This window comes from Passer domesticus, chromosome 5 (assembly GCF_036417665.1).
Source record: "Passer domesticus isolate bPasDom1 chromosome 5, bPasDom1.hap1, whole genome shotgun sequence".
NCBI classification, from domain to species: Eukaryota; Metazoa; Chordata; class Aves; order Passeriformes; family Passeridae; genus Passer; species Passer domesticus.
In genome coordinates, this window is record NC_087478.1 from 81,396,606 (window position 1) to 81,423,848 (window position 27,243).

Genomic DNA, 27,243 nt, shown 5'->3' on the forward strand with positions numbered 1-27,243 from the left:
ATAATGATTTATATAATTATATATATAATCATAATTATATCGTGTAATAAATATAGTTATAATTTTATAGTAATATTTGTAATTATATTAAAAATTATAATTATATACATATTTAGAATTTCATAATACAATAATATTTTCGTATATTATAATAATATTACAATATTATTATAATTCATATAATTATTATATAATTATTGTATTTAATTATATATGCATTTATAATTATATCAATATTTATAATTTCATAATATAATATTATTTTAAATAATATAATAGTATAACAATATAATAATTTACATAATTATAATTTTAATCATATTATATAATTTATATAATTATAATTGTGAAATAATTTGTATAATCATATAAAGATTTATAATTATATAAATATTTATAACTTCATCATAGGATAATATTTTAATATATTATAGTATTATTATAATAATATAATTATTTATATTATTATAATTATATCATCATAATTGTTTCATATAATTTATATAATTATTATATTATAATTATATATAACAATATCTAAATTTATAATTTTATAAATACTTATAATTTAATTATAGAATAATATTTTAATATATTATAATATTATTATTGTTATATGATTATTTATATTATTATATAGTAATTCTAATTAATGTGTAATTATATTTATTATATATTATTATAATTTTTATATAATTATATAGTATTGTAACTATTATAATATATAATATAAAATAATATAATATAATATAATGTAATGTAATGTAGTGTAATGTAATGTAATATAATATAATATAATATAATATAATATAATATAATATAATATAATATAATATAATATAATATAATATAATATATAAAAATATATATTATATATTTTAATATAATGTATATTATATTATATATATTATATATAATATTTATAAAATAGATATAATATAATATATTATATTATATATTATATTATATTTATTATATTGTATTATAATATATATTATATTATATTATAATATATATAATATATATTATATAATATATAAAAATATAATATATATTATATTATATTATATTATTATGCATTAAGATGATATGATATGATATGATATGATATTATATGAGTAACTATTAGAAATATAAATAATTATAGTAAATCATTAGGTAATGGTATATTTATATGTGACATATTATATCTCTCTCCAATATTTTATATAGTATAATAATATAATATCTAGTGTATTTATTGTAATACACGTGCTCTATAATATATATATTATATCTATTTATATAATATATAGATATATTTTTTAGTATGTATAGTATCATGTTAAACATCTCCAGTGTAATATCCTATTTGGCTGTTATAATCTTGTGAAAAATACCTTGTGAAGAATAGAATTTTACATAATCATCTATTTATTTGTTATGTTTAGGAGATGGTTTTGTTCCTGGTGCTATAAGAATAATGTTGAAGCAATCGATACAGAAAACCCGGCAGGACCTGTGGGCTATTTCAGATCATTATATTCTCATTATTATTATTATTATCATAATTCCTATCAGCTGTCATTAGTACAGGAGTGATATCTCAGGTTCCATTGATCCTGTCGGCTCTGCCAGGACTAAGCACAAAATCTGTGATTATTTGACCTGGTGTAATACTAATTTTAGAGGTAATGATATGGAACAGCAGCCTTCCAGTGATAAGACTATATTAAAATAAATATGCATTCCAATGAGACTGAGTCATTTATGGGTTCTGCAGATAACAAGAGCGCTCATCCATTTTACAGCAATATTGCCCACTGAGAAACGTGAAACTTCTGATTATTTCCCATCTGGTGATTTCAGAGAAGGAAATGCTGCATTCTATATAAATGGAATTATTTAGGAATTATTATGTCTGACGGTCGCTGACTCAGAATGTCTCTGATCTAAGATGCAGAAGAATAAGAGTTTCAGTCATACTTCCCAGGGTTTTTTTTCCTGCAAAATGCAATTTATTTTTCTGAGCAATTCTCAAGGATTCCATCAGGATATTTTGTCATGACCTGTATTTCTCCTGTAACAATAGTCTTATTAAAATTCAGTTACAAATGTATACAATATATGCAATTCAAAGTTCGATTTTACATTGATTTTACATTGATTTACATTGATTTTACATGGATTTTACAACAATTACTCATTAAATTTCTTTAAACTGATCTGAAGAAATCTGATGACCTGTTGCTTTTTGATATTCTCAATCACTCAAGACTGACTTTGTTTTTCACTGAAAGTGAAATCACATTACAGCATGTTTAGAACACCTAACTAAAAAAAAAAAAACCAAAAAAAAACAAAAAAAAACCCAGCACTTAGTCCTATTGCAAAACAATCCTCAGCTTGATTTATTTATGCTTATGTACTTCAGAATAAATACATTCATTAAATAGAAAGTAACACTTTTAAAAACCCCATATTATTCAGATTTTTATTAAGAGTTTCAGCTGGAAAAAACTTTGACCATATCTCAAACTTGAGGAAGGCAAAATGACAATATACTCCACAGTGAAAACCGGTAGACTAAATCTAATGTTACCTATGTTATAAAAATGTTTTGAATGCTTTAAATTTAAGTTGAGAGCCTGATGTATTTTCTGTTTATTCTGTAACAAGTAGTACTTTATTCCCAATTTATTTTTGTGCCAGGACAGACAGGATAATGTTGATAATGGGGACACAAAAGCTACAGGAGGCCTTGTTTTTTTATAGGGTACATGATCCTAATGCATACAGAAAACTGTGGGTTTAGGGACGCTGGGTTTTTTTTCTTTTTTTGTTAAACAGCAAGAAAACATCTCAAAACCAGGTAGTCATAGGTCATTATGTCTGCTCAATTGCACATCTAAAAGCGAAGAAATGCCAGATAACTGAGCTGCCTTCTGTCTTGTGTCGTTTTTCTGGCAGAAGGACTTTGAAAATGCCATTAAAGGGCTTTTTGATATCCTCAAGGAAGAGCTGGGTAAACACAAGGCTCATGCCCTTAAATCTCCCAGAGTCTGATGAAAACTCTCTGCCTCTTTTATTTGGCCATTGATTTTACTGGCCTTACCATGATTTATATATAATGATCCCTAAACTGTATGTTTGTAGTCTGTAATTGAAAGCACACCTGGCATGGTAGAGTTGAAAATTTGCCTCAAAAATGGCATTCTTGGTTAACAATTTTTCTCATGAACTTGGAAAACAATAGGCTTTCTTTTTTCCCAGAGGATTTTCCCAGTGGTGGGGCTCAGACACAGGACAAAGATGCCAGTTTTGATCCCAGAGTCAGAAATGTGATTTTGCAATCAAACCAGAGCCCTAGGGCCCCCTCTGCCTCTCAGGCTGGTGAAGCCTTGCCTGTGGAGCAGGAGGAATTAGATGGGAGAGTGTTTTTACTTCTTCTCTGGTGTGAGAAGCAAGGAGATAAAAAACTTTTGAAAAAATGCCACTTGGTTGATCACCTATTTAATTTTGTGCATGTTCTTTCCACCTGGCTGTTGAAGTACAGGCTGTTCCCTTGAAGAAACTTCTACCTTCTGTTCACAGGAGAGTGCTAGATTTGTACTCCAAAACCAGGGAAACACAGGGAAGTAAGACAGCCTTGGAATTATCAGAATACTGAGTGAGAGGCTCATTTAAACTTCCTACCTGTGGCAGGGCTTGTGCTATTATCAGTTCAGGACTGTTATGAAGAATGGTGGTAATACTTATTTGTTTGAAAAACCTCGCTTCACTAAGTTTCATCTAGGGTAAATATCTGGGCATGAATCATCAGATCTGACCAGAATTTCATTTCCAGTCTGACAACAATTATCAAAGCACCTTTGCTAAAACATTGCCTCCTGGGAAAATCAAGATGTTCCCATCAAAAAAAACCCTATAATATAAAGAAAAAAATCCCAAAAAACAGCATACAGAAATAAATACCCAAACAACAGAAGTAAAAGGGAAATGATGTTAGTATGAGTCACCTGACTGACTCTGTGTCTGGCGTAGATCAGGAGTGTTTCTAGAACTGCCAGGGCATTTATTCAAAGTTAAAATACTGCTTACAGAAGGAGAATGACACACCATTATTTTCTCTGTGTACAGTTTCTGGAACTTGGATTTTTCTTTAATAATTTCCAGGCCTAAATGGATTACTGATACCTTCTGTACTGGATTCCCTTCCATTTCATCTCTTATAGTAGACACACCTTGCCCAGATCTGCTGGCAGTTTCTAATCAGAGCTGTGAATGTAAAAAACAATGCCTACATGTGCTGCTCATGGTCTTTAAGCAATAAAATCCATCCCTAAAGGCCAGGGTGAGAGGATTTTCCTTTCAGTAAGAATCCAACCCTTTTCCCATCCCATCTGGGGCAGATGGTAGAAGAAAGGTCAGAAAATCATTTAATACAGAGAATGCCTCTCTTTACCCCTCTGATCTCCTACTTTCTCAGATAAAGTGTGGTAGATTTTCTTTATGCCCATTATCTCTATTTCATATCCTAAGGAAGTTTAAAATTAGGAAAGAAATTTCAGGTTTCTGCAGGTTTCTGCACAGCACTGCAGGGAGAAGAGATACTCTCCAGAAAATAAAGCAAAAAGCCTGTGGTGATGGAGAGAATATCTGCAGTAGGTTGGATCCTGTTGCAAAGGTACTTCCTGAGGCCTGTCAATAAAAAAAAAAATCACACTAATAATATTTTTAGAGATTTCTTTCCCCTTTTAATAACTGTTGGGATCTTCCTTTAATAAAGCTTGCATCTGGACATGGGTGCCTGTGGAAAGCTGTGAATTTTCAAGTATTCAGTACTGTGTTTCAAGGCTTACTGAAGGCTCCTTAAAAACAAGGAAGGAAATTAATATATATGTGGTACAAATACAGTGGTCCTTTGGATACAAATGCCCTCCCTTCCCTCCACACAAACACAAAAAAAAAAAAAAAAAACCAAAGAAATACCTATCACTTTATTGCATCAGTTCAGAGTAATCTTTCTCAAACCCTTAACTGAGATATACTGCAAAAAATTAATACACTACTTTCTTCATTTGTTTTCCACTTTGACTGTTGAACACATTTCGCTTCAAAACTTCACTAGCAAACTTCATTTGCTTTCCACTGTGACTGCTTTTCAAGCCAAACCCCAGAGCTGTGGTGCAGTTTGAGTTCAGAGGGTGCTCACTGACATCCCTGGGGTCTCACCTGGCCGTGGATGGAACAAGGAGCTCTGCTCTTGAGAGGCCATCAGAGAAGCCCAAGTGAAACTTGGTTGCCTGTGTAGAGCTGGAGGACTAAATACAGAGCAAGAAGACTTGAAATAAAGTCAGTGAAAAATGTCAAAGCAGCTTATTGTGGATTTCTTCTTAATTTTTCAATCATAATCAAATTTATGGCACTTGCAAAATTTTGGCTTGTCCTACTGTTGGTCTAGAAAGGGACTGAGAGCAAGAGGATGGGAGAGTTCCCCAAAATTTTGAACACCTTTTCCCCTTATTGTTGTTTCAGATGAGGAAAGGAAGAAGATAGGGTAAAGCAAATAAAAAGCTAATGTTGAAAGATACTTTCTGAACTCCCAAACTGTAAACTAGTTGTTGAAGTCTGTATTTAGACCTTTTTGTGCTCAGAAAAACTGAGGCACAGGCAAAGTTACAAAAGACCTTGTTTGGTTTTTTTTACATATAAGTTTCCTCGCTCTCCTCTGAGGTTCTTGAACCAGGAAGAATTTCTCTTTTGTTGGCAGTTTCTGGTTCTTTGCTGGTTGGTCTTTCTGCATTTTTAATATCTGTCTTCTCTTTGCCATCTGGTTTGAAGCGTTTCATAATTAAAATAGAGAGTACTATGTACAAAAGACAGCATCCTGCCCGTAGTCCTGCAATGAGGCCAAGATACACATTCCTAGGGGGAAAATAGGAACAAAATACATTATATTAATAAAACTTTCCAATTCTGTATGGAACTGAATAGGTTATAAAGAGCAGTTTGACAAAACCACCTATTGTCAGCCAGGTATTGCTCCACATTTGAAAATAGGAAATAACAGGCAGAAAGCAAATGACCTTGTGATATTTAGCCCCAGACAGGCTCAGACTTGCAGCAGAAGTGTCTGGGGTGTGCTGCCATCCAGCAGACTGTTTTAGGGCTGACAAAAGAGGGGCTGCACCAGCTGGGCCTTTTTGCCTGCTGTCCCTGTCCCTGCCCTGCTCCTCCCTGGCACACTCAGTGCTCCTGGACACAGCTCCCCAACCCTCCCTGCAAGGGGGTTTTGTGAGATTTCTTGTACAACAGCAAACAAATAAATGAGGGATGAGGGACAGAATCTGCAGAGTGCTCCACAGATTTTCAGCACCCCACAAAGCCAAAGTGTCACAGAGTTACTCAGTGCATTATTTCATTATTCAGTAGAGTACAACAAAAGAACTAATTCTGCGACTTCAGGCAGTAACAGAAGAATTTCTGCAAAGTCTGCAAATTTAGACGCCAGGCTGAATAAAAATTATTTGGTTTATTTACCTATTAAGGTCTAGTCTGGGTTAGGAGTAGTATACCCTAATCAGACAGCTGGCAGGAGGAAAGCCCACCTTGTCCTTGCTGCCCAGATTCCCAAACCCCAGGGAGGATTACCTGAACTCTTTTGTGTCGTACACTCGGCAGGATCCTGATCCCCCACAGCTTTTTGTCCCCCATTTCAAGCAGGTCTTGTCTATCAAGGCACCAAAATAAATAGGGGCTGGCAGTCCTCCTGCAAAGAAAATTCTCATTACATGATCTCAGATATGGAGATCTCATCATTTAATGTCATGCAGAGAAGTCAGGAAATGAATCTCCAGGTTTTTGAATTATGCCTGCATAGACTGGAACTAAACATCCAGTTCCAGCCTTGAGATGGCAAGATTTACTTAAGTACTTAAAGGGAGTTAAAACAATGGATTTAAAACAATAGCTCAATAATACCCAGCAAGGGAAATGTTAGCAATTCCCTTTAATGGTATTTTTATTAGAAGTTTAACTTCCTCAGTTTAAAGAAGGAATAAAACCAACATTTCTTTTGCAATCCCTGGTGTGGAATTCATATGTCATGCTATGACATATGAATATTTCTGTGTATTGATGTATATATTCAGGTCTTGCCATTAAAGGATGATTAGTCCAGTGCAAAGGGATGAAATTAAGCACTTGCTCCACAGAAACTGGTTAATGACTGTACTACTCATGTAGTACTGAAAGAATTTCTTTTAGACAGACAATAATGTTTTAATATCATCAGTGTGAGGGAGAGTGTGCAATTTTCTCAAGTTAACTGTCCTGTAAAAGTAGAAGATTGATTCTCTGCAGTGTTCAGCTAAAATATGGAGATTGGAAAAGAGATCCAATGACCACTTGGGCTTTTCTGCAAGGCAGAGATTTCAAAATCAGCAAACAAGGGAAGATAAGGCAAGGTTTGATTGAGGCAGGGCAGATTATGTGTCTGAATAATTAAATGATTGTTTATTGCAGATAAACTCAAGAAACAAAATAACAGGCAAAGTTCATGGGAGCTGTAAGTGAATAATGGCCAGCAAAAGGGAGGGATATGCAGACTGATGAAGTTGTGTCCACAATTAAAAAAAAAAAAGAAGCTCAACAATAAAATGAAATTTCCTTCCTTTCCCTCATTTATTTTCAGTGTAGAGAAAAAATTTGAAGAGATAATCATAATATGTAAATACATAATAATAATATTTAAATACCAGTTGATCATAATATGTAAATACCAGGAAGTCATAATATGTAAATACCAGGAAATATGTAGTAAGCTCGTCCAAACATTTTGAAATGTAAAGTCTTCTTACAAAGAAAAATTTTGGAAAATTTATTTTGTTCTTGTCTGGAGCAAGGGCACTGCAATGGCTACCTCTGCTCTTCCTCTTTGGCTTTTGACTAGCCACTTGAAAACCCCAAAGAAATTAAACCTTACCTAGTACTCTACCACCCAACGTTTCTATCCCAACAGCAAAGGATTTCAGGTCTGGCGAAACAGATCTGGAAAGGAAAAAAAAAACCAGATTGTTGAGGAAAAGAAAAATGTGTCTACGGCCATGCTGAGAACATCCTGCAGCACATGCCCCACTGCAGGAATGCTGTGGCTTACCCAGCACAGCCCCCTGCAACCCTGACTGAGAACATCCAGCAGGTTAAAATTCAGATGTAAAGCCTCCTTCCACAGAACATCCATTGAAATGAATGCAAGAATCTACAGAAACTCATCTTGAACCAAAGGAAAGCAGGTTGGGAATACTTTTGGGAGAGGATGCACAGGGACATGGAAGTGAACCCACCAAAATAAGAGAGTTCAGTTAGGCTGACCATTGTGATTCACCCATGAGCAGGAGGATAAAGACACTTCCACGTGACAGGCACAAAACATTGTCTTTTCTTCTGAATGTAAAATAGTGCTGCTGCTTTCCAACTGAAGGAATTATTATTTTAAAAATATTCCTCCTATAATTCTGCTTCTGTCAGCTGGCCAAAAAAGTGGGAGTATCAGACTTCTCCCAACACAGAAGATATTGTGAGGCCACAAGGCTTGACAAAGGTACCTGTTTTTCTCTGAATAATGTGAACAGCACTGGCTATGGCTTAGCAATGCATCTCATTTCAAGTCCAATGCTCTGGTAAAAATATCCCTATCCCTGGAATTGAAACCCATCATTCAGGATCAGCATAATGCCCCCCCTTTCATCACCAAAGTATCTACTCAGCATCAAATTAGAATTAAATTTCTGGACAGATATTTTGCTCTGCCTCTGAAAAGAGCTGGATTTCAGAGCACAGGTAAATAAATCCTCAGGGGCACAATTTGATCCCCATGCCACTCCTCACAGCAGGAATGAAATAGTAGATATCAGTTTCTGTTTCTCTTTCCCCAAGCTTTATGGTCAAGGTAAGGTAAAGTATTTCACCTAAACATAATCATGTATGTAGGAGTGCCTCCTAAGGCTAAAATAAATGCACATGCAGTCTGTAATGCTAAAAAATAGGGAAAGGCTTTGGTACAGCTTTCTCTTTGGCATTGTCCCAAAACAGCAGAGGAGTTTCCAAGCCCGAGCCCTTGTCCTTCCACACAGCTGCAATTGTGGAACACCTGAAAGGAGAAGATGAGAAGAATTTATTTATTCAGAATTCAGCTTCAATAAACAACCATTTCATCAGCTAGATTTTTCACTGCCCATACCAGCCAGGCTGTGTGGATGCTGAAAACCCTTCTGTAATCATCTCTGCAGACTGATGGTCACCGATATGCTCCAGCCCCTCTGAGCTGCTCCAGAGACACAAAGCAGCTGGAGTTCTAGTTTCAGCCATGCCACTGCTAGAACACAAGGTGCTCTGTGTGTGTTTTAAGTGGGTCAAAGCTAAAATAATCAGATGTGCACTGCTATCCAGCCGTTCTGCTCAGGTATCCCATGGAGAAGATGCATAACAGCAGCAAGAAAAAATAGAGGTGTGGACCAAATATGCACCATGCATATAGACCATTATGTGCTTAAACAGCATTTGGATTGATAATGGGCTTTGGAGTTAGCAGGACACATGGGTTTGAAGGCCAGTTTTCCTGAAATGAAGCCAGAATATTGATGGGATATTTAAATAAAAGACTGATAATGGTGCTAGTCTTTTTCAGTATTGTCAGCGAAGACAATTCTGCCTCTGCCAGAAGATATAACCATTGGTACACTCTTGTGCAAACAGTGTTTTCAACAGTCTTGCTCAGGCAGGATTATTTGAAGTCTTGGAAATGGCTTTGCTGCTGATAAAAATGTCTTCCCTATATCTAGTCTATATCTATATATCCCTATATCTACTCCTTTTTAACTTAAAACCATTGCTCCTCATCCTATTGCAGAGCCATCTATGCTCCTAGATATTTACCATATTCCTCCCTGTCCCAGATGATGATTTGCACCCTGCAAAGCAGGCTGTCATGTATGTGATCCCGTTGTCCCCACAGACAGGGTCCCACTGGTCCACCTTGCAGCTGCACTCAGCATTGCAGCTGGCTGTGTAGGTGTGCTTGCTGGAGGAAAGGTGCTTCATTCTGCAGGACAACAGGAGAAATTATGGAATTATTTAGTGGAACTTACAGAAAAAAAAAAAAAAAAACAAAAAAAACCCAAAAAAACCACATACACCAAAAAAAAAAAGCCAACCAAAAAAAAAAAAACCACCAAAAAAGCCCCATATATCACACATATATATATATATTAGGGAGTAGGCAGGAAAAACAGGGAGAAAGTGAAGTGATCAAAATGGACATATATCTGCACTGTGAGGCTGTCATATGGACACTAAGATAATTTCAGCTCAAACAAAGTTCTCTTTGGGATTTTAACCAAGCAATAACATTTCTATGGGTTGCCACTGAGAAGGCATGGAAATCAAAAGGCTGGGTGGGAATATTTGGTATTAATTTTGCACTTGAAAGTTCACCCCAAGAAGAGGAAAATCATAGCTAGAATCTCTTATCACAAAGACATGGCCCAAGGAAAAAACAATTTTCTCAGCAGTAGGATATCATACAAAATCCATGTGATAGAGGTAAGATATAAAAGTTTAAAAAAAGTACATAAAACCAAAACAGCAATTGACTTTTTTCAACCGGATCTAGGCCACTGTATCAGGATACTCTGAGCACATGTCAGCAGTGCTCAGTTTCCTAAAAATCATCCTTGCTGTGAGCTCAAATGCAAGGTAAAAATGTTCAAAACTTGCCTTTTTTTCCTCCTTCTCCCTTCCCTCAGCAAGAGCACACATTATGTGGGCTACATTTCCCCTAAGTCTCTTGGAAGGGAAGATAACTGAAGGATTTAGTCCTCATTGGGCTGTTGTCTTCAAAATATAAATTATGAAATAGGTAAAACACTAAATGGGTCACTTAACCAGAAACAACCACAGAAACAGAATTTGGCATGTGCCAAATCCTCCAGACTCAGTTCTCCTGGAGAAACTGCAAATGCTCTTTCAATATATGCTCTCTTGCTGTTGATGCTTATTTTTTATTCACTCTGTGGCATCAGAGGTTGCACTCAACCAGTTTACAAAATCTATAAATATATATCTATATAAATATATAAAAATATATATTTAATATATATAATATTTAATATTATATATAAATATATATATAATATAACCAATAAAGAACTTCTATAATAAGCAACTATGCTAAAATAATAACGAAGAAGCTGAGAAACTAAATACCAAAATCACAAGAACTAAGTAACAAAAAACTGTGAAACACCTAAACTGTAACCAATCACAAATGCTAAGAAATGGAAACAAAAAAAATCAAAAAGTATATACTTAAAATATATATATACTTAATATATATAACATATATATGTACTTTTTATATATATATATGTATACTTAATATATATAATGCAAACAATGAACAACTTCTACTTAATCATATTAGTCAATTATACAAGAGTCCTGCATTTCCCACAATACCTTAAATTAAAGCTTTGAAATAGAATTATGAAATTTAAATTGCCTGTAATAAATGTCAATTTTTTCAGCAATTTGCTGGAATATATAGGCACATTGTCAGAAACAGAGAATTTAGGAAAAAGAGAATTCAGGAAAAAAATAAATATCCAGTTTAAACAAGTTCGGAAAATGAAATTGGTATATTTTCCCCATCCCCAGCTCCAGGCATGACTTCAGACTGCCAGTTCTGCCTCAGAAGGTGGGATTTTTTCTGTGCAGCACCCCAGAGAAGCAGCAGCCCCAGGTGAGGGGTACAGACCCAGCGTAGGGCGCGGTCAGCCCGGCCACCTGCAGCACCTCACAGCTGCACGTGAAGTACAGCAGGTTCAGCAGATACGCCACCACGAAGGTGATGCAGGCAAACTTGGCCATTTCAGTTATGTGGAGCTTGAATTTCTTGATCAGGAAGCCTCCCAGAAACATGCCCAGGATTGTGACGGGTAGAAGTATCACACCTGCAAAGAGACAGTGATTAAATGTTAACTGCTTTCACTTGCATTGAGTATTTTAGAATAAATTTCTAAAATAAGTAGGTATATTTTATTCTATTTCTAGAATAAATAGGTATCAGATAGCTATTTTTGGGCTGATTCTTTGCGGTTCTAATATTTATATTACCTTCTAGTAATATCACATCCCCATTTTCTTTCGCAAATCATGTTATGACTTTAGAAAGCTCAACTCCTCAATATTCATTTTTACTATATTGCTGTTTGTATGTAAATATAACAAAACCTGTACAAGTGCCTATTAGAAACTGGAGTCAATGATAATGTCTTAGCTCATACACTTCATATAAAATAAAACATCAAACTTTATGAAAGCTACAAAAAAGTCTCCGAAATGGAACATAAAAGGAAGTTGAAGTTCTGCTCTGGATTCAGTTTTGATCTGAGAGTGAATGATGAGATGATTTGCATTTAGATTTAATCTGCTCAGTATTTCACAAACACCAGCCCTTACTTGCTAAACAGAGAGGTTTTACACGGTGTTATTGGCAGGGGTTTGCCTTTCTCTGGTTTTACTGTTGGTTGGTTTGCTTGGTCATTTCTGTAAAATTTTCTCAGCACTCAGGAAAAAAAATATATAGGATAAAGAAAGTTCTTCCCACATTTGTAGCTGACTGAGGCATTGTGTCTTCAGGTTGAAGTAATTCAATGTCAGTTCTGTAATGACCTCACATAGCCTTGTTTTCTTTCCAGATTATGAGACTATATCAATCACTGAAAGATTAATATAATTTCAACATTCTTTTTTTTTTTGCAGACCACTACAAAAATGTTAGCAGTTCTGAAGGAACTGCTAAATAGAAAATCAGATTTGAAATTAATGAAGTTACTCAAACTTTTATATTTTGGTTTCTTATTGCTTATAAAATTTGGATTTGTAATCAAAATGACATTTATACCAAGATGTTATTCTGAAAACAAAAAAACCCCACACATTTCATTAAACAGTTTAACATTTTTTTCTATTAGTTTTTACTTAGTTGCAGCTGATATCTGATGTGTGGTTTTCACTCATGAAAACAGACACAGCCCAAATCTCACTATGAAAAAAACTTCTACCCTGTTGTAATAATCCTCTAGATCACTGAATTAGGAGCACTAGGAAAATTAACACTGAAATTAACATCCATTTTCAAAATACAGTAAGAAAATTAGGAAACCACTACGTGTTTTCTTTTTAACAAAAAAAAGTTCACACAAGCTCCTTCTAAAACAGAAGTCAAGATAACAAATAAAAGCTTCCTTTTTGACACTGGAATTTGAAATAAGTCAGGTACCTACCAATTAGAAAGATGGCTTTTGCCACTGACACATTGAATTGCTGCTCCATAAACTTTGTCTCATAGGTTATTATCCCAACAAGGGAATTATACTGCAGAATAGTGAGGAAGATGAACACCACAAAAATTGGGTTTCCAAACAGCTTCCTGAGTGCTGGCAAGAAATCTGCAACAGAGAAGCGTATGCTGTACACCCTGATAAACACAGAGAGGAGTTGTTTTGGCATCCTTTAGATAGTGAAATTAACTTTGGTTTAATTGCTGGCTGCTTGCAGGTTATAATTCTGTGCTTATCACAGCACATGATTGCCAAGGTGAGAGTTCTCATTGCCAACACGTGCCTGACAGGAGGAGCAGCCCAGGATGCTGAGCTGGGAATCAGGATCCTGGATTATCTGGTGTGTGGGGTAGAGCTCCTCAGGCTCACAGCACACCTCCTCCTCCTGCACTGAGCATTGACACCCTCTACCAAGAGTAAAATGTGGTTCCCAAAGCAGCAGCCTTCACCAACCACACAAGGACCCCACAAGAGGGTGATGTTTAGAGAACAGAAGCACCTGGTCCCAAAAAAAGAAATCATTTCTTGGACCCTTTGTTAGAATATTAAAATCCATTGAAATAAAGTGGACATAAACACCTGCATTTACACTGTATTCTGGCTCTGGCACAGCTGCCTAAAAGGTGAGAGTTCAAAACACATCTGGTGTGCACATATATACAAACAAACCTTGGGTCTAATACGAAAAATATAAAATTAAAAGCAATGGCTGGTTGGATCTGGTGTTTCCTATGAGATGAATTCAGCATCCCTGAGCTCAAACACAGGAACTACAAATCCTGTGGAGTCCCTCTAACATCTAAGGTAGCCACAATGAGCTCCATATTTCCTTGCCAAACATTTGCCTCAGTTTCCTTGCCAATCCCAGCCTGCCCACTATGGATTGCTCATTAATGAGGATGGGATGTTTTCCCCTCTCCCTCTCCATAACCATGGGATTGTAGCTGTAATACATCACCACACAACTACAAACTGAGGATCTCTGCTGCTCAGGGAAACAGCACAAGTTTTACCCAGCTGTCTGACATCAGGAGAGGACTGAAACTCACCCTTAACATGTAATTGTAAGAGCACAAACTAATGACATTTTTGTTGGTTGTTTCCACTGCAGAAACCTGCATTTTGCTGGTTATGTGAGTCCATGGTCAGCCCCCAACAAATCCATGAGACAGAATTCATATGCAAATATTTGGGCAATAATATTTCACCTTTTACTGCCTCTGAGAACTTTAATTGTGGCTGAGCTGGGGGGTCTATTTTACAGGGATCTCCTTGAACAGACAAGTGACTAATCTTCAAGTTTTCATTCTGTCCTTCTTTTGGTAAGGAATAGGGCAGAAACCAGAAAGGCAATGAAGCAATGAAGTTGACAGCTCCACAGATAAGCAATCCAAGCCACCAGGCACCAACCCAACGGGTGTCCTTAGGATTTATGCTGATGGCATCTATAAAACACAGAAAGACAGGAAAATAGGGTAAACATTATGCAGAGCAATTATTATAGATTATTATACATTACTGTATGTCCTCATATATACAAGTTAAAAAATAGAACAGAGGTCATCTACATCCCATAAGAAGAATGAAATGCAGCTTGTTTCAAATAATAGAATCATGGAATAGTTTATGTTGGAAGGGACCTTTAAGATCATCTTGTCCCACCCCCTGAAATGGGCAGGGACACTTCCACTGTCCCAGGTTGCTCAGAGCCCCATCCAACCTGGCCTTGGACACTCCCAGGGATGGGGCAGCCACAGCTGCTCTGGATAAGTTGTGAGTGATCCCTCCCTGAGGGGATTCAGTCCCATGCAGTAAAAAATAAATATGTGCATTTAGGCCCGGAGTGGCATTTCCTTGCCACAATCCTCCAATACTCTCTGGGGAAATGAGCAAAAGGAACTTTATCACAAAAAAAACACCCTTCCCTTTCTCAATTTCCGAGAGTGCCCTCCTTCTCCATCCCCAAACTCTACAGTTTTTCCTCAATTTTTCCCTGGGATTAGAGACTTTTAAGTTTGAACAACAGATTTGAACAACAACATGAGTTTTGAGATGAATCCTTGCTGCATGCTTTTTAAGAGAACATACTTTCTGCTAAGTGTTGCAGTGCTCATGAGCCTTTCCCTGTTCTCTCAACATGGGGATTGCCTTTTATTCAACAAATCCTTTGCTCTCAGCTGCACAGCAAGGGTGTAGCAAGTGTGTGTGCAAGCATTAAAAAAAAATCAGTGGGCTTTTTTCAAGGGCTATTCCAACCGCACTACAACACCAGGTGTTAAAACCTCGATTTTTGAGCAGGAAAAGCTCTCCAGAGAGCCCCTGTTTTTGGGGACAGTGAGCTGGGAAGGTGTTTCTTGGCACAGAGGTTCCTACACCCAGACAGCTCCTGGCTGGCTGTGCCACCCCACGGTGGTGGCCGTGGTACCTCACCGATGTCCACGACGCCGACGTCAACCCAGAGGCTGGCACAGAAGGAGCCCAGCAGGAAGCCCAGCGTCGGCCCAAACATGCCCGAGGATCTCACCAGGCCTGCAGGAGAAGGGAAACAGCAAAAAAACTGCATGGCCAAGGCAGGCCTTCCTCTCTGAGGGCGAGGAAAGGAGAGAGGAAGGAGCCCTAACCACAGCTGTGGTGGAGAGCAGAAGGTGGGATACCCCTAGGAGCAAATGAATAAGCTGTGAAGGCTGCCAGAAATCCACAGTGCATTTTGCTGACTGGATGTGTAAATAAAGCACAATTTGATTTTGGTTGCCACTGGTGGCAATCAACATAAAATGTCTTCTAAATAATTCAAGCATAGGTTCTCACGCTCCCTCGCCACTTTGTGTTCTGCTGAAATTTAGTTGTGAGCAGGTGACAGGATCAAACTACAACTCAGTAATTTGGATTCCTGAATTCTAGAGCAGAACTGACACCTTAAAGTTGCAGAAGGCTTCATTCCATTAGAAAATAAGGAATTATTTGCCAAATGCCTGTAAGTTCTTGCCCACACCCAGCGCTGTGCTCTGTAAATCCTGCTGTGTTCTACTGCAGAGATTTTCCTCCAGAGAGAGTTGATTTTGCAAACTCTCTCCTGAATGTAGTGACTGCTCAGTTTATCACCCAGAACTTCTGTAATAAATTGTTACATCTTAACAAATATGCCAAATTTTCTGTTCCTTCCCATGGCAACTATAATATTATTGCTGTCACCACACTCCGCCAAAATTATTTTAGTTCATTCTATTAAGAAATAATAGAATGCCTCAAAATAACTTATGTTCTTACTCAACAAAACATTAAAGGACAAAGCAAAAAGGAGAGACAAAGCTGAGACTTCTTGTTCAGGGTAAAACAACAAGATTAATGCTCAAAATTCATCCACAAGCCTTGACTGACTTTTCATTATAGGACAATTCTTTTTGTTGTTTGTATTTTACAAAAACACTGAGTAAAAATTGATTCAGCTAGATGATGAAAAATAAGATACAGAAAAGAATTAAATTTAGCCAAGAAAAGAAAGTTCTGTTCTATGGAAAAGACTGTTTCAACTTTCACTTTTTTTACAAAGTGATTCAGTCCACCAAAATGGAATAAGTGACTGAAAACTGCTATTCTGAATGTAAAAATGAAATATTTTATAAACTGTAAACTAAATACTTTATTTCCGTGGTGTAAATGAATTTCCATTTTCATTGAATCCATGTTTACATTATCTTTTTGATCTCCCTTGCCTGTCTCAATCTTTCCCACATTAAATTCTGACAAGGAAAAAATTCAGCTAAACTTTTTAAAATACCCTTAATCAGAAGCTCAGAGGTGATTACAAATATTTGGGATAACTGCTGAGTGGAATGCCTGTTTTTGACAGCTAACTCCACAACACTTCTCTTCAACCTGCAGATTTCCTCATTCCCAAGTGAAGACATTGGCTATGGCCTTACCCTGTAGCATCACATGCTGAGCTCTTCCTGAAACTGTCTCACTGTCTGTCTGACCAGCTCAGTTTCACCAAATTGACTTCAGGCCACACAAACATCCCCTGCTACCAAATCAGTTTGCCAACAAATCAATTAGCTTGGGTGTAAGTCTCTCTGTCTTGGGCAATAGGTTATGAGCCGTCAAAACAAGATCAAAGCCCCAATTAGAAAGGATTTGTTACAACACCCTGGAGAGGTGTTGTTTTTCCTTCAGCAAAGAGTGACTTTAAAAAGCTTTCAACTGGAAGTGTGCTGCATATAAAATACAAAAAGTCAAGTAAGAGCTCCTGAAACACAATCACATTGCTGTAATTAATTGTGACTTCATTACAGATCCTCACGTTAAGGATCATTCCCTTATCTGTGAAATAGTGATTAGGAAGAATGTGGTTCTCTGAAGATGGGGTACCAAAGCTGATATGCCAGATATGACTTTGCACTTTGGGGAAATGAGTATTTGATTATGCTTCTCTTCATCACAGAAGCTCCTCTGGGAAAGCAAAAAGGCCATCCCAGAGTTATCCCTAGAAAATAAATATGAGACCTCTTTTGCACTGCGTGGGGCTTTTTTTTGTTTCTGTACAGCTCAAAGTTACCCAGATAATTTTTTTGTTGAGTATTTGCTTGACTATAGAAATGTTAGAGAACAGAATGTCTAGCCTAAAAATCATTAATTTGTACATTACCTATGTAAAATGCTGAGTTTTCTTCTTTAGAGAAATCATCAATATATGAAACTCCCAGAGGCATAATTGGTGCTTCCCCAATTCCACGCAGAAGGTTCCCCACCAGCACAAAAAGCCACAGATAGGAATTTGTTGTTTTCTCACATCCTGCAGGCCATAAACATTTATACTCCTGTGAACATAATTCTGACAATGATTTAGAGCAGCAGTAAAATAACATAAAATATGGGGATTAACAATCATTATAGGGTGGGTTTAATATATAAATATAATAGATAAACAATAATATCATGGTCTCTAGCAGGGGTTTTACTGCTTTCCAGTAAAAAAGGGTGTCCAACAGGGACAAGCAGAAAAGAATCCAGCATCAGAGTTTTATCTTACCAGCATTTATCACTGTGCTGAGTGTTTCTGTAGCATCTGTGGCTGGAGGGCCCTCAGACCCTGGGGAGCAAGCTGACACACTCGTGGAGGAGTTGTCCACGCTAACAGTTATCCTTTCATAATTGTAACTGGAAAACAACTGTGTGAAATACAACTGACACATGAAGGACTTTGCTCTGCAGGAAGCGTGTCTGAGCCCTGTGCTCACACATGTTCATTCCTGTCTCACACACACAAAGTGGAGGGGAGGCCCATTCCCAGAGCTTGGCTTAAAAAAAAATTTGGTATCTTCATGCCATTTTCAAATGCTCTGATGATTCTAACCCCACTATTTTCCAGAGATAAAGAGCAACTAATCTGCTCCCAGAGATCATTCTTTAGACTGCAGGACAGAGGCAGAGCTCATCCACATCTGTGTTTTTCCATAATAGCACCTCTTTCTTACCTTTGTGGCAGATGCAACGATACCAAAGGTATGACCTGCATCTGACAATTATGTGTTATAGCTTAAATGTGAATGGGGTATTTAGATATTTAATTCTCCCCAAGTTTAGATTAAAATCTTCAGCATTTTAAAGAGCTTATCATGAGTAGCCACCATGGAGAAAGAAACCTTTTCCATCAAGATCTAATTACAATTCACTTAAATATAGAAAAGGAAAACACAGTTTAAAAAAATTTCTATTTCTAATTATATTTCTATTTATATATTTATATATATTTTTATGTATATGTATTTATATTTATATCCATCCCAGGTGAAAAATTCAACCCTCTTTATCCGTAGTTATGCATAAGTTCTCTAGAAATCTGATGTTTCTCTCCTGCTTACCTGTAGCAAGAGGTAAGCTTTCAGAGAGGAAAACAGAAAGGCAATATTTAAAAATCCACCCATCTTCCTGTTGGAATAGCTGGAAGAAACCACTACTGTCAAGGTTTTAACTCAGGTGTATGCTTTGAAAACCACTTTGGATGATCAAGTTCCATTAGTGCATAACATGAAAATCTCCATATTTACCGTCCCATTAGGAACTGAGGCATCACTGACAAAAAAGCTCCTACAGACATGATGAGACACCCAACAGCAATTATTTTTGGCCTGTGAACTCTTGGTCCAAGGTAGCTCACCAACACCATCACCATTAAGTTACCTGCATCAACAGGAGAGAGAGCAAGCACAAAAAATAGGTTTTTTGGGAGTGAAAGAGTGCTAAGAAGCACTTATCCACTTTCAAAATACATATACCTATCTCAAAGCTGCCATCAATAATGCCAACAATCGATGATGAGATTTCAAATCTCCTTTCAATTTGACTGGACATGCTCTTCATGTAGCTTCCAGAAAATCCTTTGGCAAAAAAGGAAAAAGCTAGAGCTCCAAGAAATATCTGAAGAGAGAAAATAATTGAGTTTGCAAAGTGACATTTTTTGCTTTACAGCTGGATGCCTGAGCAATCCACTCAAGAAGAACAAAAATCATAAGCTTTGCTTTCTAATTCTCTGTGAGTAGAATCTTCCTATTGTTGTCATTAAAACTGAATTTACTTTCTTTATCAGGGTGGCCTCAATTTTACTTCAAAGAGAACAAAAATTGACATTCTGGTATGCACCTTCTAACTTTCTAGAACATATTGGTCCAGCTGTTTCCTTCCTTAGGAAAAACTTGCAGCATAATGTTGCTTTTTCTGGCACTTATATCACATACTCATATCTGGTACTTATATCTTATCACCTCTCCTTCTCCTGTTCTAAAACACATTAATAAAAATATATATCTGCAACTACCACTGTGACTATAGCACACCTTTAAATTAATTGTTAGTAAAATATGACCTCATTTTTCAACTTCTGAGTGCATTTATTGACTTCTGTGTGCTCGGAATCAGAACCATAGAATAAGAATGGTTTGGGTTGGAAGGGACCTTAAAGATCATCCAGTCCCACCCCCTGCCATGGGCAGAGACACCTTCCACCAGACCAGGTTGCTCAGATCCCCATCCAACCTGGCCTTGAACTCTTCCAGGGATGGGACATCCACAGATTCTGTGGGCAGCCTGTGCCAGGGCATCCCCACCCTCACAATGAAGATTTTCTCCTTAATATCCCATCTAAACCCACTCTCTGTCAGTTTGAAGCCATTCCCTCTTTCAATATTCTCTCTTCATCTTTCTTGTTGGCTCCTTCAGGTCCTGGAAGGCCACAAGGAGGTGAGCCCTGAGCTTTCTCTTCTCCAGTCCCAATTCTCCAGCCTTTCCTCCCAGCAGAGCTGCTCCATCCCTCCGTGTCCCTCCACTGGGCTGGCTCCAGCAGCTCCAGCTGCTCCTGTGCTGGGGCCCCAGAGCTGAGGGCAGCTCTGCAGGTGGAGTTTCAGCAGAGCAGGGCAGAATCCCCTCCTTCCCCTGCTGCCCAAATCCCTTCCATCCCCCTATGGATGCAGCCCAGACAATTTTTCCCACCACATATAGTACCAAGCAGTGCCATACATAACTAACTGAATTTTGATAGGACTTCAAATGGCAATTCAGTGTTCCAGAGAAAATATGTGGTGAGGGCTCTTCCCTACCTTTAGCTTTGAACAATTATGGCACACAGTCTTGGCAGGAGCTGCACTGCCATCACTGTCCTGGAAGAGTGATTTTTCTTTAAGCTGGCCAGCAGTGATTGGTCTGTCCATGGTTTTCCTTCTCCAGGTCTGAATATAGGTCTTCCTGTTTGAAAAATATAGCCAAGTTTAACTATCATTGCCACAAGAATTGCGTGTTCCAATGCTTTTCAGACATACTCAGTGGTGAGACACTGCTTGAGAAATCTGCACGTTGACATCTTTTCTCATCTTTGAACACTCATTAAAGAGTGCTCAAAGTAACCACTGCAATTAATTAAGGACTGGTGCACCTGATTTGTGACATCTGTTTTCTAAAAGGCTCCAGGACTTTCTTGGACAGATGGAAAAGTTATGGATAACTCACTGAAGATTTTTAGAAATCTTTGTGGAAAAGGAAAGTGCCCAGGCAGCTGAAGGCTGGGACAGTTTGTCAGAAAAACATCTTCACCACGCTTGAGCCAATTCTTTCTGAGATATTCATTTTTGATCACTGTTCCAGACTAAGGTGTGATGCAGTAGGCTTCTGCTGTTATATTTCTGAGGATTTTCTTAGTGAACTCTACCATTCTGCCAGCATTTGAATGAGTAACATTATTTATTGGATAAATCTTTATAGAATCAGACCACAAATGATGACAGAGGAGAAAATAGGGTGAGCAGTATGTTAGGTAAATATTTATAAAGGGGAAAGAGAGCACTGATTTAAACAAATAATGACTATCTGTAAGCCCACAAGCCTTCACAAGTTCCTGCAGGACAGATGATAAATGTAGATATTTTAATAAGACTGATAAAGTTTTAAGTCTAAAAGTTGGTTCTGATTCAAGGAGTCACCTTAGCTATGTTGGCTGGTATAGATTAAGATGATCAGGGGAAAGCAGCTAATACTGAGACATCTGGAATGATAAGTAAAAAAAAAATATCATTCCAAGCTTGTCTGTTGGAAAACTGGTGCAATAGTACCAAAATCAACCAGTCATCTCCTATACATATATTTGCACATATGTTAAAGGAGTATAGAGGAATATACATCAAGAAATTGGCCTGTATAATTTTTCCCCAAGACACTGGAATCTCAAACATGCCATGCTGTTTCAGTCACACAGGAGCTTTCCAGGTTTCCCTCCTGAAGGACCCAAGGCCAGCTGACCCAGGAGTGGAGCCCACCCAAGTGCTGTGGGGGATTTTTGACACCAGGGTTGTGGGGACGTGGCAGGGTCCCAGGATAATGCACAGGGACGAGGGACAAGGCAGGGTCCCAGGATAACACACAGGGACGGGGCAGGGTCCCAGGATAATGCACAGGGACGTGGTAGCGTCCCAGGACACCCCACAAACATCACCAGGTTCCTCTGAGGAGTTAATCTGTCCCAAGCAAGATTCCCAGAGCTACCTGGGTTCTCTGGGAAATGTTCACCTATGCCAGAAAGGACAACATGCTCAGAAACCCCACAATCACCCAGAAGCTACTCCTAACCACTGAAAATAGGCACTAATGCCTCATAAAGAGATATAAAGCCTCACAAGGACTCCAACTTGATTTTTGTAAATTTTAGTTCCAAATCCTGCTCCGTAGGAGGGAACTGTGCAAAGCAAACATGTATATTTCAGACAAAGCCCCATATGAAATGTCTAAAGGGACCTAACCTTCCTTAGACCATCTTCAGCAACTTCCAAATAAAAAGAATAACATTTCAAAAGTAAGCTATAGATAAATAAAGTATGGTGAAGTCAGACTTACCCCAGTCTTTATAGGATAGGAGCTGAAAGACAGTTCTCTAAAGCAAATACATTCTTTATTGATTTGTATTTTGCTGATGATTAACTTTGTGCAACATCTGACTCTGGTAAATAAACGGGATCTCAATCAGTGACATGATTTTCTTTTCAATCTATCAAATTTTAAATATAAAATGTTATTTATGGTGCCAGACTAATAATCTACCTGAAACTCACAGAAAATGTTAACTTGTAGGAACAGTTCTCTTACCTAATTGAACTGTACCTAATTGAGCAATTACATTTTCGATAACCGCTCTATGAGAATCTGAACTTTGGTAAACCAGTGAATCATTGACACCAGTGGCATTTAAAATTAAGCAAAAAAAAAATTATAAAATATTTAATTTATGAATAAGGGTAAATGGATAGTTTTTCTACAGAAGGATAAAATACCCTGCTCCCAACAGGAGCAACAACACTTATCGTTTTAAAAAAATTGAATTTTCAGAATTGTACCTTTGCACTTTACATAAATCTTTCAAGTTGAGTGACAACGAGACGTGCAGAAAGGCTGCACTGGGAGCTCACAAGTGAACAAACAAACAGAGTAACTCCAAAAGGAAGGGAGCAGGGAGGGAGGGACAGAGAGAGCACTCACTTACTGTGTGTCAGCGCGGTGTCAGGCTGTTCCTCTGCCGTGCCCCAGGCTCCAGGCTGGGAGCCAGCGCAGCGTCACGGCCAAAGCTGTGACACAGCCTGCTCCCAGAAGTGGAGCACCTCACCACATGGCTCTTAAACCTTGGATTTCCTTCTTATGGTGATTGCAAAACTGCCCCCAGTCAGCGGTACCGGAGCAGTGCAGAAGGAGGCAGGTCTGGTGCTGTCCCTGCTTTGGCAGCCTACCTGCCCTCAGTGCCAGCCTCTCCCGGCTGGAACAACTTGTTTTCTTCACTCTTTCTTTTTTTTTTTTTTTTTTTCCTTCCCTGATGTCTAAACATTGGAGCTGCATCAAGCACCTCTCAAAGGGAGCTCCCCACCATCCACCCAACAAGCATGGAGTGGCTCAGCTCAGGTGCAAGAGCCCTGGGAGTGCAGGCTCAGCTTTTCCAAGCACCTGCAACCTCCCAGCTTTCACTCTTGGTGCCTTGGAGCAGGGTCACACAAACACCAAGGGATGGCTGAGCTCCTGGGAGGGCACGAACAGCTCATGGACATCGACCAGTTTTGGGTTTGAGCCCTCTGTGCCCCAGCCCCAATGCAGAGGTTTGCATGCAGAGCCTTGATTATCTTCTTCTGCACAAAAGTACACTAAGGGATTTGCTAAATACTAAATGAACTCAATTATTTATGAGTTATGGAATTGTGGAATCACAACATTTAGAACTAAAAAAAAAAAACTTATGAAAGCTAAAAAGAAGTTATAAACTTGCTAAGTACATAAATATGCAAGCTCTCTCTCATTGCCCCCTGAAGCTTCCAGGTTAACTGCAGACAGTCATTTTATCTGCCATATTTGCACTTGTTATTGGATTTTTCTTGATAGAATTTTACACATTTTACTGTGATCATTATATATATTACATATTTATTATATGTTATATGCTATATGTTATATATTATATATTATGTATTATATTATCTATTATATATTTATTACATATATATGTTGGTCTTAATTTAAAGTTTCAATTTTTCTCTTTTACCAGCACAACTATATGCTCTCTATATTTGCCCTCAGTGAGCAGATGAAAACACAGCTCATTTCTACCATTTCATAAGAATATTTGCAAGAGAAGAAAGTATTATTTTCTATGATAATTTTAATGCAGTGTTATTTAAATGCTGACTTCTTGTTTAATTAATTTAGTTTTAATGCAAGGGAAAAATGTAGATGTTGAAACTCACTTTCTCTTAAAAGAGTTCAGAATATGGGAAATCCATCAAACCTATTCTTCAGATAAATTGATTCTCATTTGCATACTTTTACTCAGGTGAAGAACATTTATCTTTGCCTACTCCTTAACGCCTTAATTATTTTAGTTTTTTTTAATGTTTAAAAAGCTTAGATTCATTTACCAGAATATCATTCCAATTAAGCAGATTTTGCATCATCTGACAATGTCAAATTTACACGTACTGCAACCTGCATTTGGACTGCTTTTAAATATTAACTATTAACTACAACATTGCAAAGCTAGCAGGAAAAAAATGTATGAACATTAGCAATGGGTTCCCTATTTATTGTCAGTCTGCAACCAGGTGGAAAAGTGAAGTCTGTTGGAAAGGCCCCTGCAAGTCTGTCAGGAGAGCAGGCTCTAAAACACAGCTCCCAAGATGAGACATCCACAAGAAATGTGTTTTAAAGCTGAATACACAGAAGTTTGTGTGTAGGGGACATGATTGCTGTGCTCCTGGCATACAGATGGCAATATCCACTCACAAGGCAGCCCCACGTGGTTTCAGACACACCCAGATGAGCCACTCAGGATCACCTTAGAGGAGGGAAAAGAAGTATTTCCAAAGGCACGGGTGCTTTGATCTAGCCTAGATACTTACTTTAGGTAGGAGATGGGATGAGCTCCAGATACGGCTGTGAAAGGCTGGACAGCCAAGATCAGCTTTTGGCAATAGTCAGGAGAGATGAATCCCACCATAAAAAACTTCATGAAAACAATCTTCTGCAACTTTTGCAACCTGAGCTGCAGTGCCTGTGGCAGCATTTGCCATCATGCCTCGTCCACAGCAGCTGTGATACAGCAGCTGCTGGCAGGTGAGGAGCTTCCTTCCTTGCTATGGAAGGGCAGTCCTGGAGGAGCACAGCACCAGAGCCAACAATTTAAAAAAAAAGAATAGGAAAAAGAAGAGGATATCTGAACATGCCATACCGTGGGCTGTTGTGTCAGCCACCAGCCTGACAGCTGGCTGTACTGGGAACCTGTTCTGCAAGGCCCATGGCAGCACAGAAACTCAGAATCAGGAGAGCAGGTTAGCAATGAGGAAGTGCTTGCTGCTGATGCTGCTGTTTCCAGCCTCGCCAGGGCTGGTTGTGACAGCCTGTGTGCCCAGGGCTGGCTGCCAGAGCCCCCTGCAAACAGCCCCAGGAGCTGCCTCCTCCCAGGCTGGCTGTGCAGCATCACCTTCCACCTTCCCAAGCGGAGCCGCATCCAAAAGGTGCAAGAGGTTCCGGGGCTGGGGACCCCCTATAATAACATCTTCAAAACTCCACTTTTCACCTGGTGATTAATTCATTATTACTCTACTTAAGCTTCTGTGACTTAATTCATTATTACTCTACTTAAGCTTCTGTATGATTCTTCATACAAGGTTGGTAATTTGCTCCATGGGTTAAGATCAAAATCCCAAGTGTCTCTGGCTTCCTGCCAGGACACCCCAGCCCCCTGCCAGGGACACATGTCACCCAGGGCACCCAGAGGGTTCTGAAAAGTGCTCAGCCATCTCCTTCCTCCAAGAGGTTATTTTGTGTGGCTGTCACTGCAGAAAGTGCAGAATTTTTAGCCCTGGCCTCCTGCCACACTGAGGTGAAGCAGATCATGTCGTTCATCATCTGAGAGAATTCTGCATGAAGGGGACCCACTTGTCATTGCTTCAGCTGTCCCTGGTTGCACTGGTGGAGCTTTCCTGCCAAACACAGCCCCAGCCTGCAGCAGCACAAGGCCAGGTGCCAAGCTGGCAGCCAGAGCGCCGTGTGTGCTGATGGGGCTGCAAGGGAGCTCGGTCTGCAAGTCACACCACGAGCTCTCAGTCACAGAGGGAGGAGGAATGCGAATTCTGACAGATTGTACCCTGCTCCTGCTGAAACACTGAAGGACAGCACGTGCAAAAAGAGGGGATAAAAACAGTTAATCCTGTGCTTCAATATGAAAAGAGTTCTTAGAGGTATGATTTGCACATGAGTCATTCAGTCTTTTTCCTGACACCAATTTTTCGCCTCTGGAAGAGTGGATAGAGGAATTGGGGTTGCTAAGCCAAGCAATCATTGGATCTTATTTTACTAATTCCAGCCTCTTTAGGTCCCAAAGAAAATTCACAAAAGACAGATACAAGTGGCAAAAATAATTTCAAAGTGCTCTTCTATGAGAATATTCTCTTGTAAAACTTAATTTGGCAACTCTTCAGAGGCATCCTGCAAAATTGATGCCATCTAACTCTGCAGTAAGGGAATTTTCCCCCCAAGGATGGGACCCTACTGAGTACTCTTGTGTAAAAAACTCCAACAGTAACAGTAGTAGATGAAAAGTGTTATGATCCCTTCCATCTGTAAGACAGGTATTACATGTATGCTTATATGGGAAACAATAGTATTAACCTTGGAGAAATAGACATTAAAAGTTATTGCAACCCATAACATTTTTAGCAAGTTGTGCCTTTGCATTTAGATATAATTTGTGCTTTAATTAATCAGGCTTCTGAAAAAGAAAAGGATATCTGAAAAATATCAAGTTTTTGTCAGAATTGATGTAAGACTTCCAGTCTGAATCTCT

General features: G+C 38.2%; 1 protein-coding gene across 3 annotated transcripts; it reads right to left on the reverse strand.

Annotated features, from left to right (window-relative positions):
* Positions 1-1,684: 1,684 nt before the first annotated feature.
* LOC135301153 (solute carrier organic anion transporter family member 1C1-like) lies at positions 1,685-26,918 on the reverse strand. 3 transcript variants are annotated; one of them, XM_064421445.1, is made up of 16 exons: positions 23,404-26,918; positions 22,761-22,911; positions 20,978-21,122; positions 19,661-19,802; positions 19,433-19,565; positions 18,415-18,542; positions 18,031-18,177; positions 15,816-15,914; positions 14,594-14,830; positions 13,329-13,493; positions 11,798-11,993; positions 9,919-10,084; positions 8,952-9,133; positions 7,967-8,031; positions 6,634-6,751; positions 1,686-5,907 (listed from the first exon to the last, which is right to left on the reverse strand). In XM_064421445.1, the coding sequence occupies exons 3-16, from the start codon at positions 21,086-21,088 to the stop codon at positions 5,685-5,687; spliced, it is 2,112 nt and encodes a 703-aa protein (XP_064277515.1). In that variant the 5' UTR covers positions 21,089-21,122; positions 22,761-22,911; positions 23,404-26,918; the 3' UTR covers positions 1,686-5,684. The 3 variants fall into 3 exon arrangements, with proteins under 3 accessions (XP_064277517.1, XP_064277515.1, XP_064277516.1); XM_064421446.1 differs by lacking the exon at positions 22,761-22,911; XM_064421447.1 differs by lacking the exons at positions 22,761-22,911; positions 23,404-26,918 and having other exon boundaries at positions 1,685-5,907; positions 19,661-19,762; positions 20,978-21,111.
* Between the last annotated feature and the right edge of the window lie 325 nt (positions 26,919-27,243).

Coding starts and splice junctions, on each gene's coding strand:
- LOC135301153 (XM_064421446.1), bottom strand. CDS start 21,088: ATGGACAGACCAATCACTGCTGGCCAGCTTAAAGAAAAATCACTCTTC. Junction 15,915..18,030: donor AAACTCAGCATTTTACATAG/GTAATGTACAAA, acceptor CTTCTCCTGCAG/GCCTGGTGAGATCCTCGGGC. Junction 14,831..15,815: donor CGTCGGCGTCGTGGACATCG/GTGAGGTACCAC, acceptor TGTGTTTTATAG/ATGCCATCAGCATAAATCCT.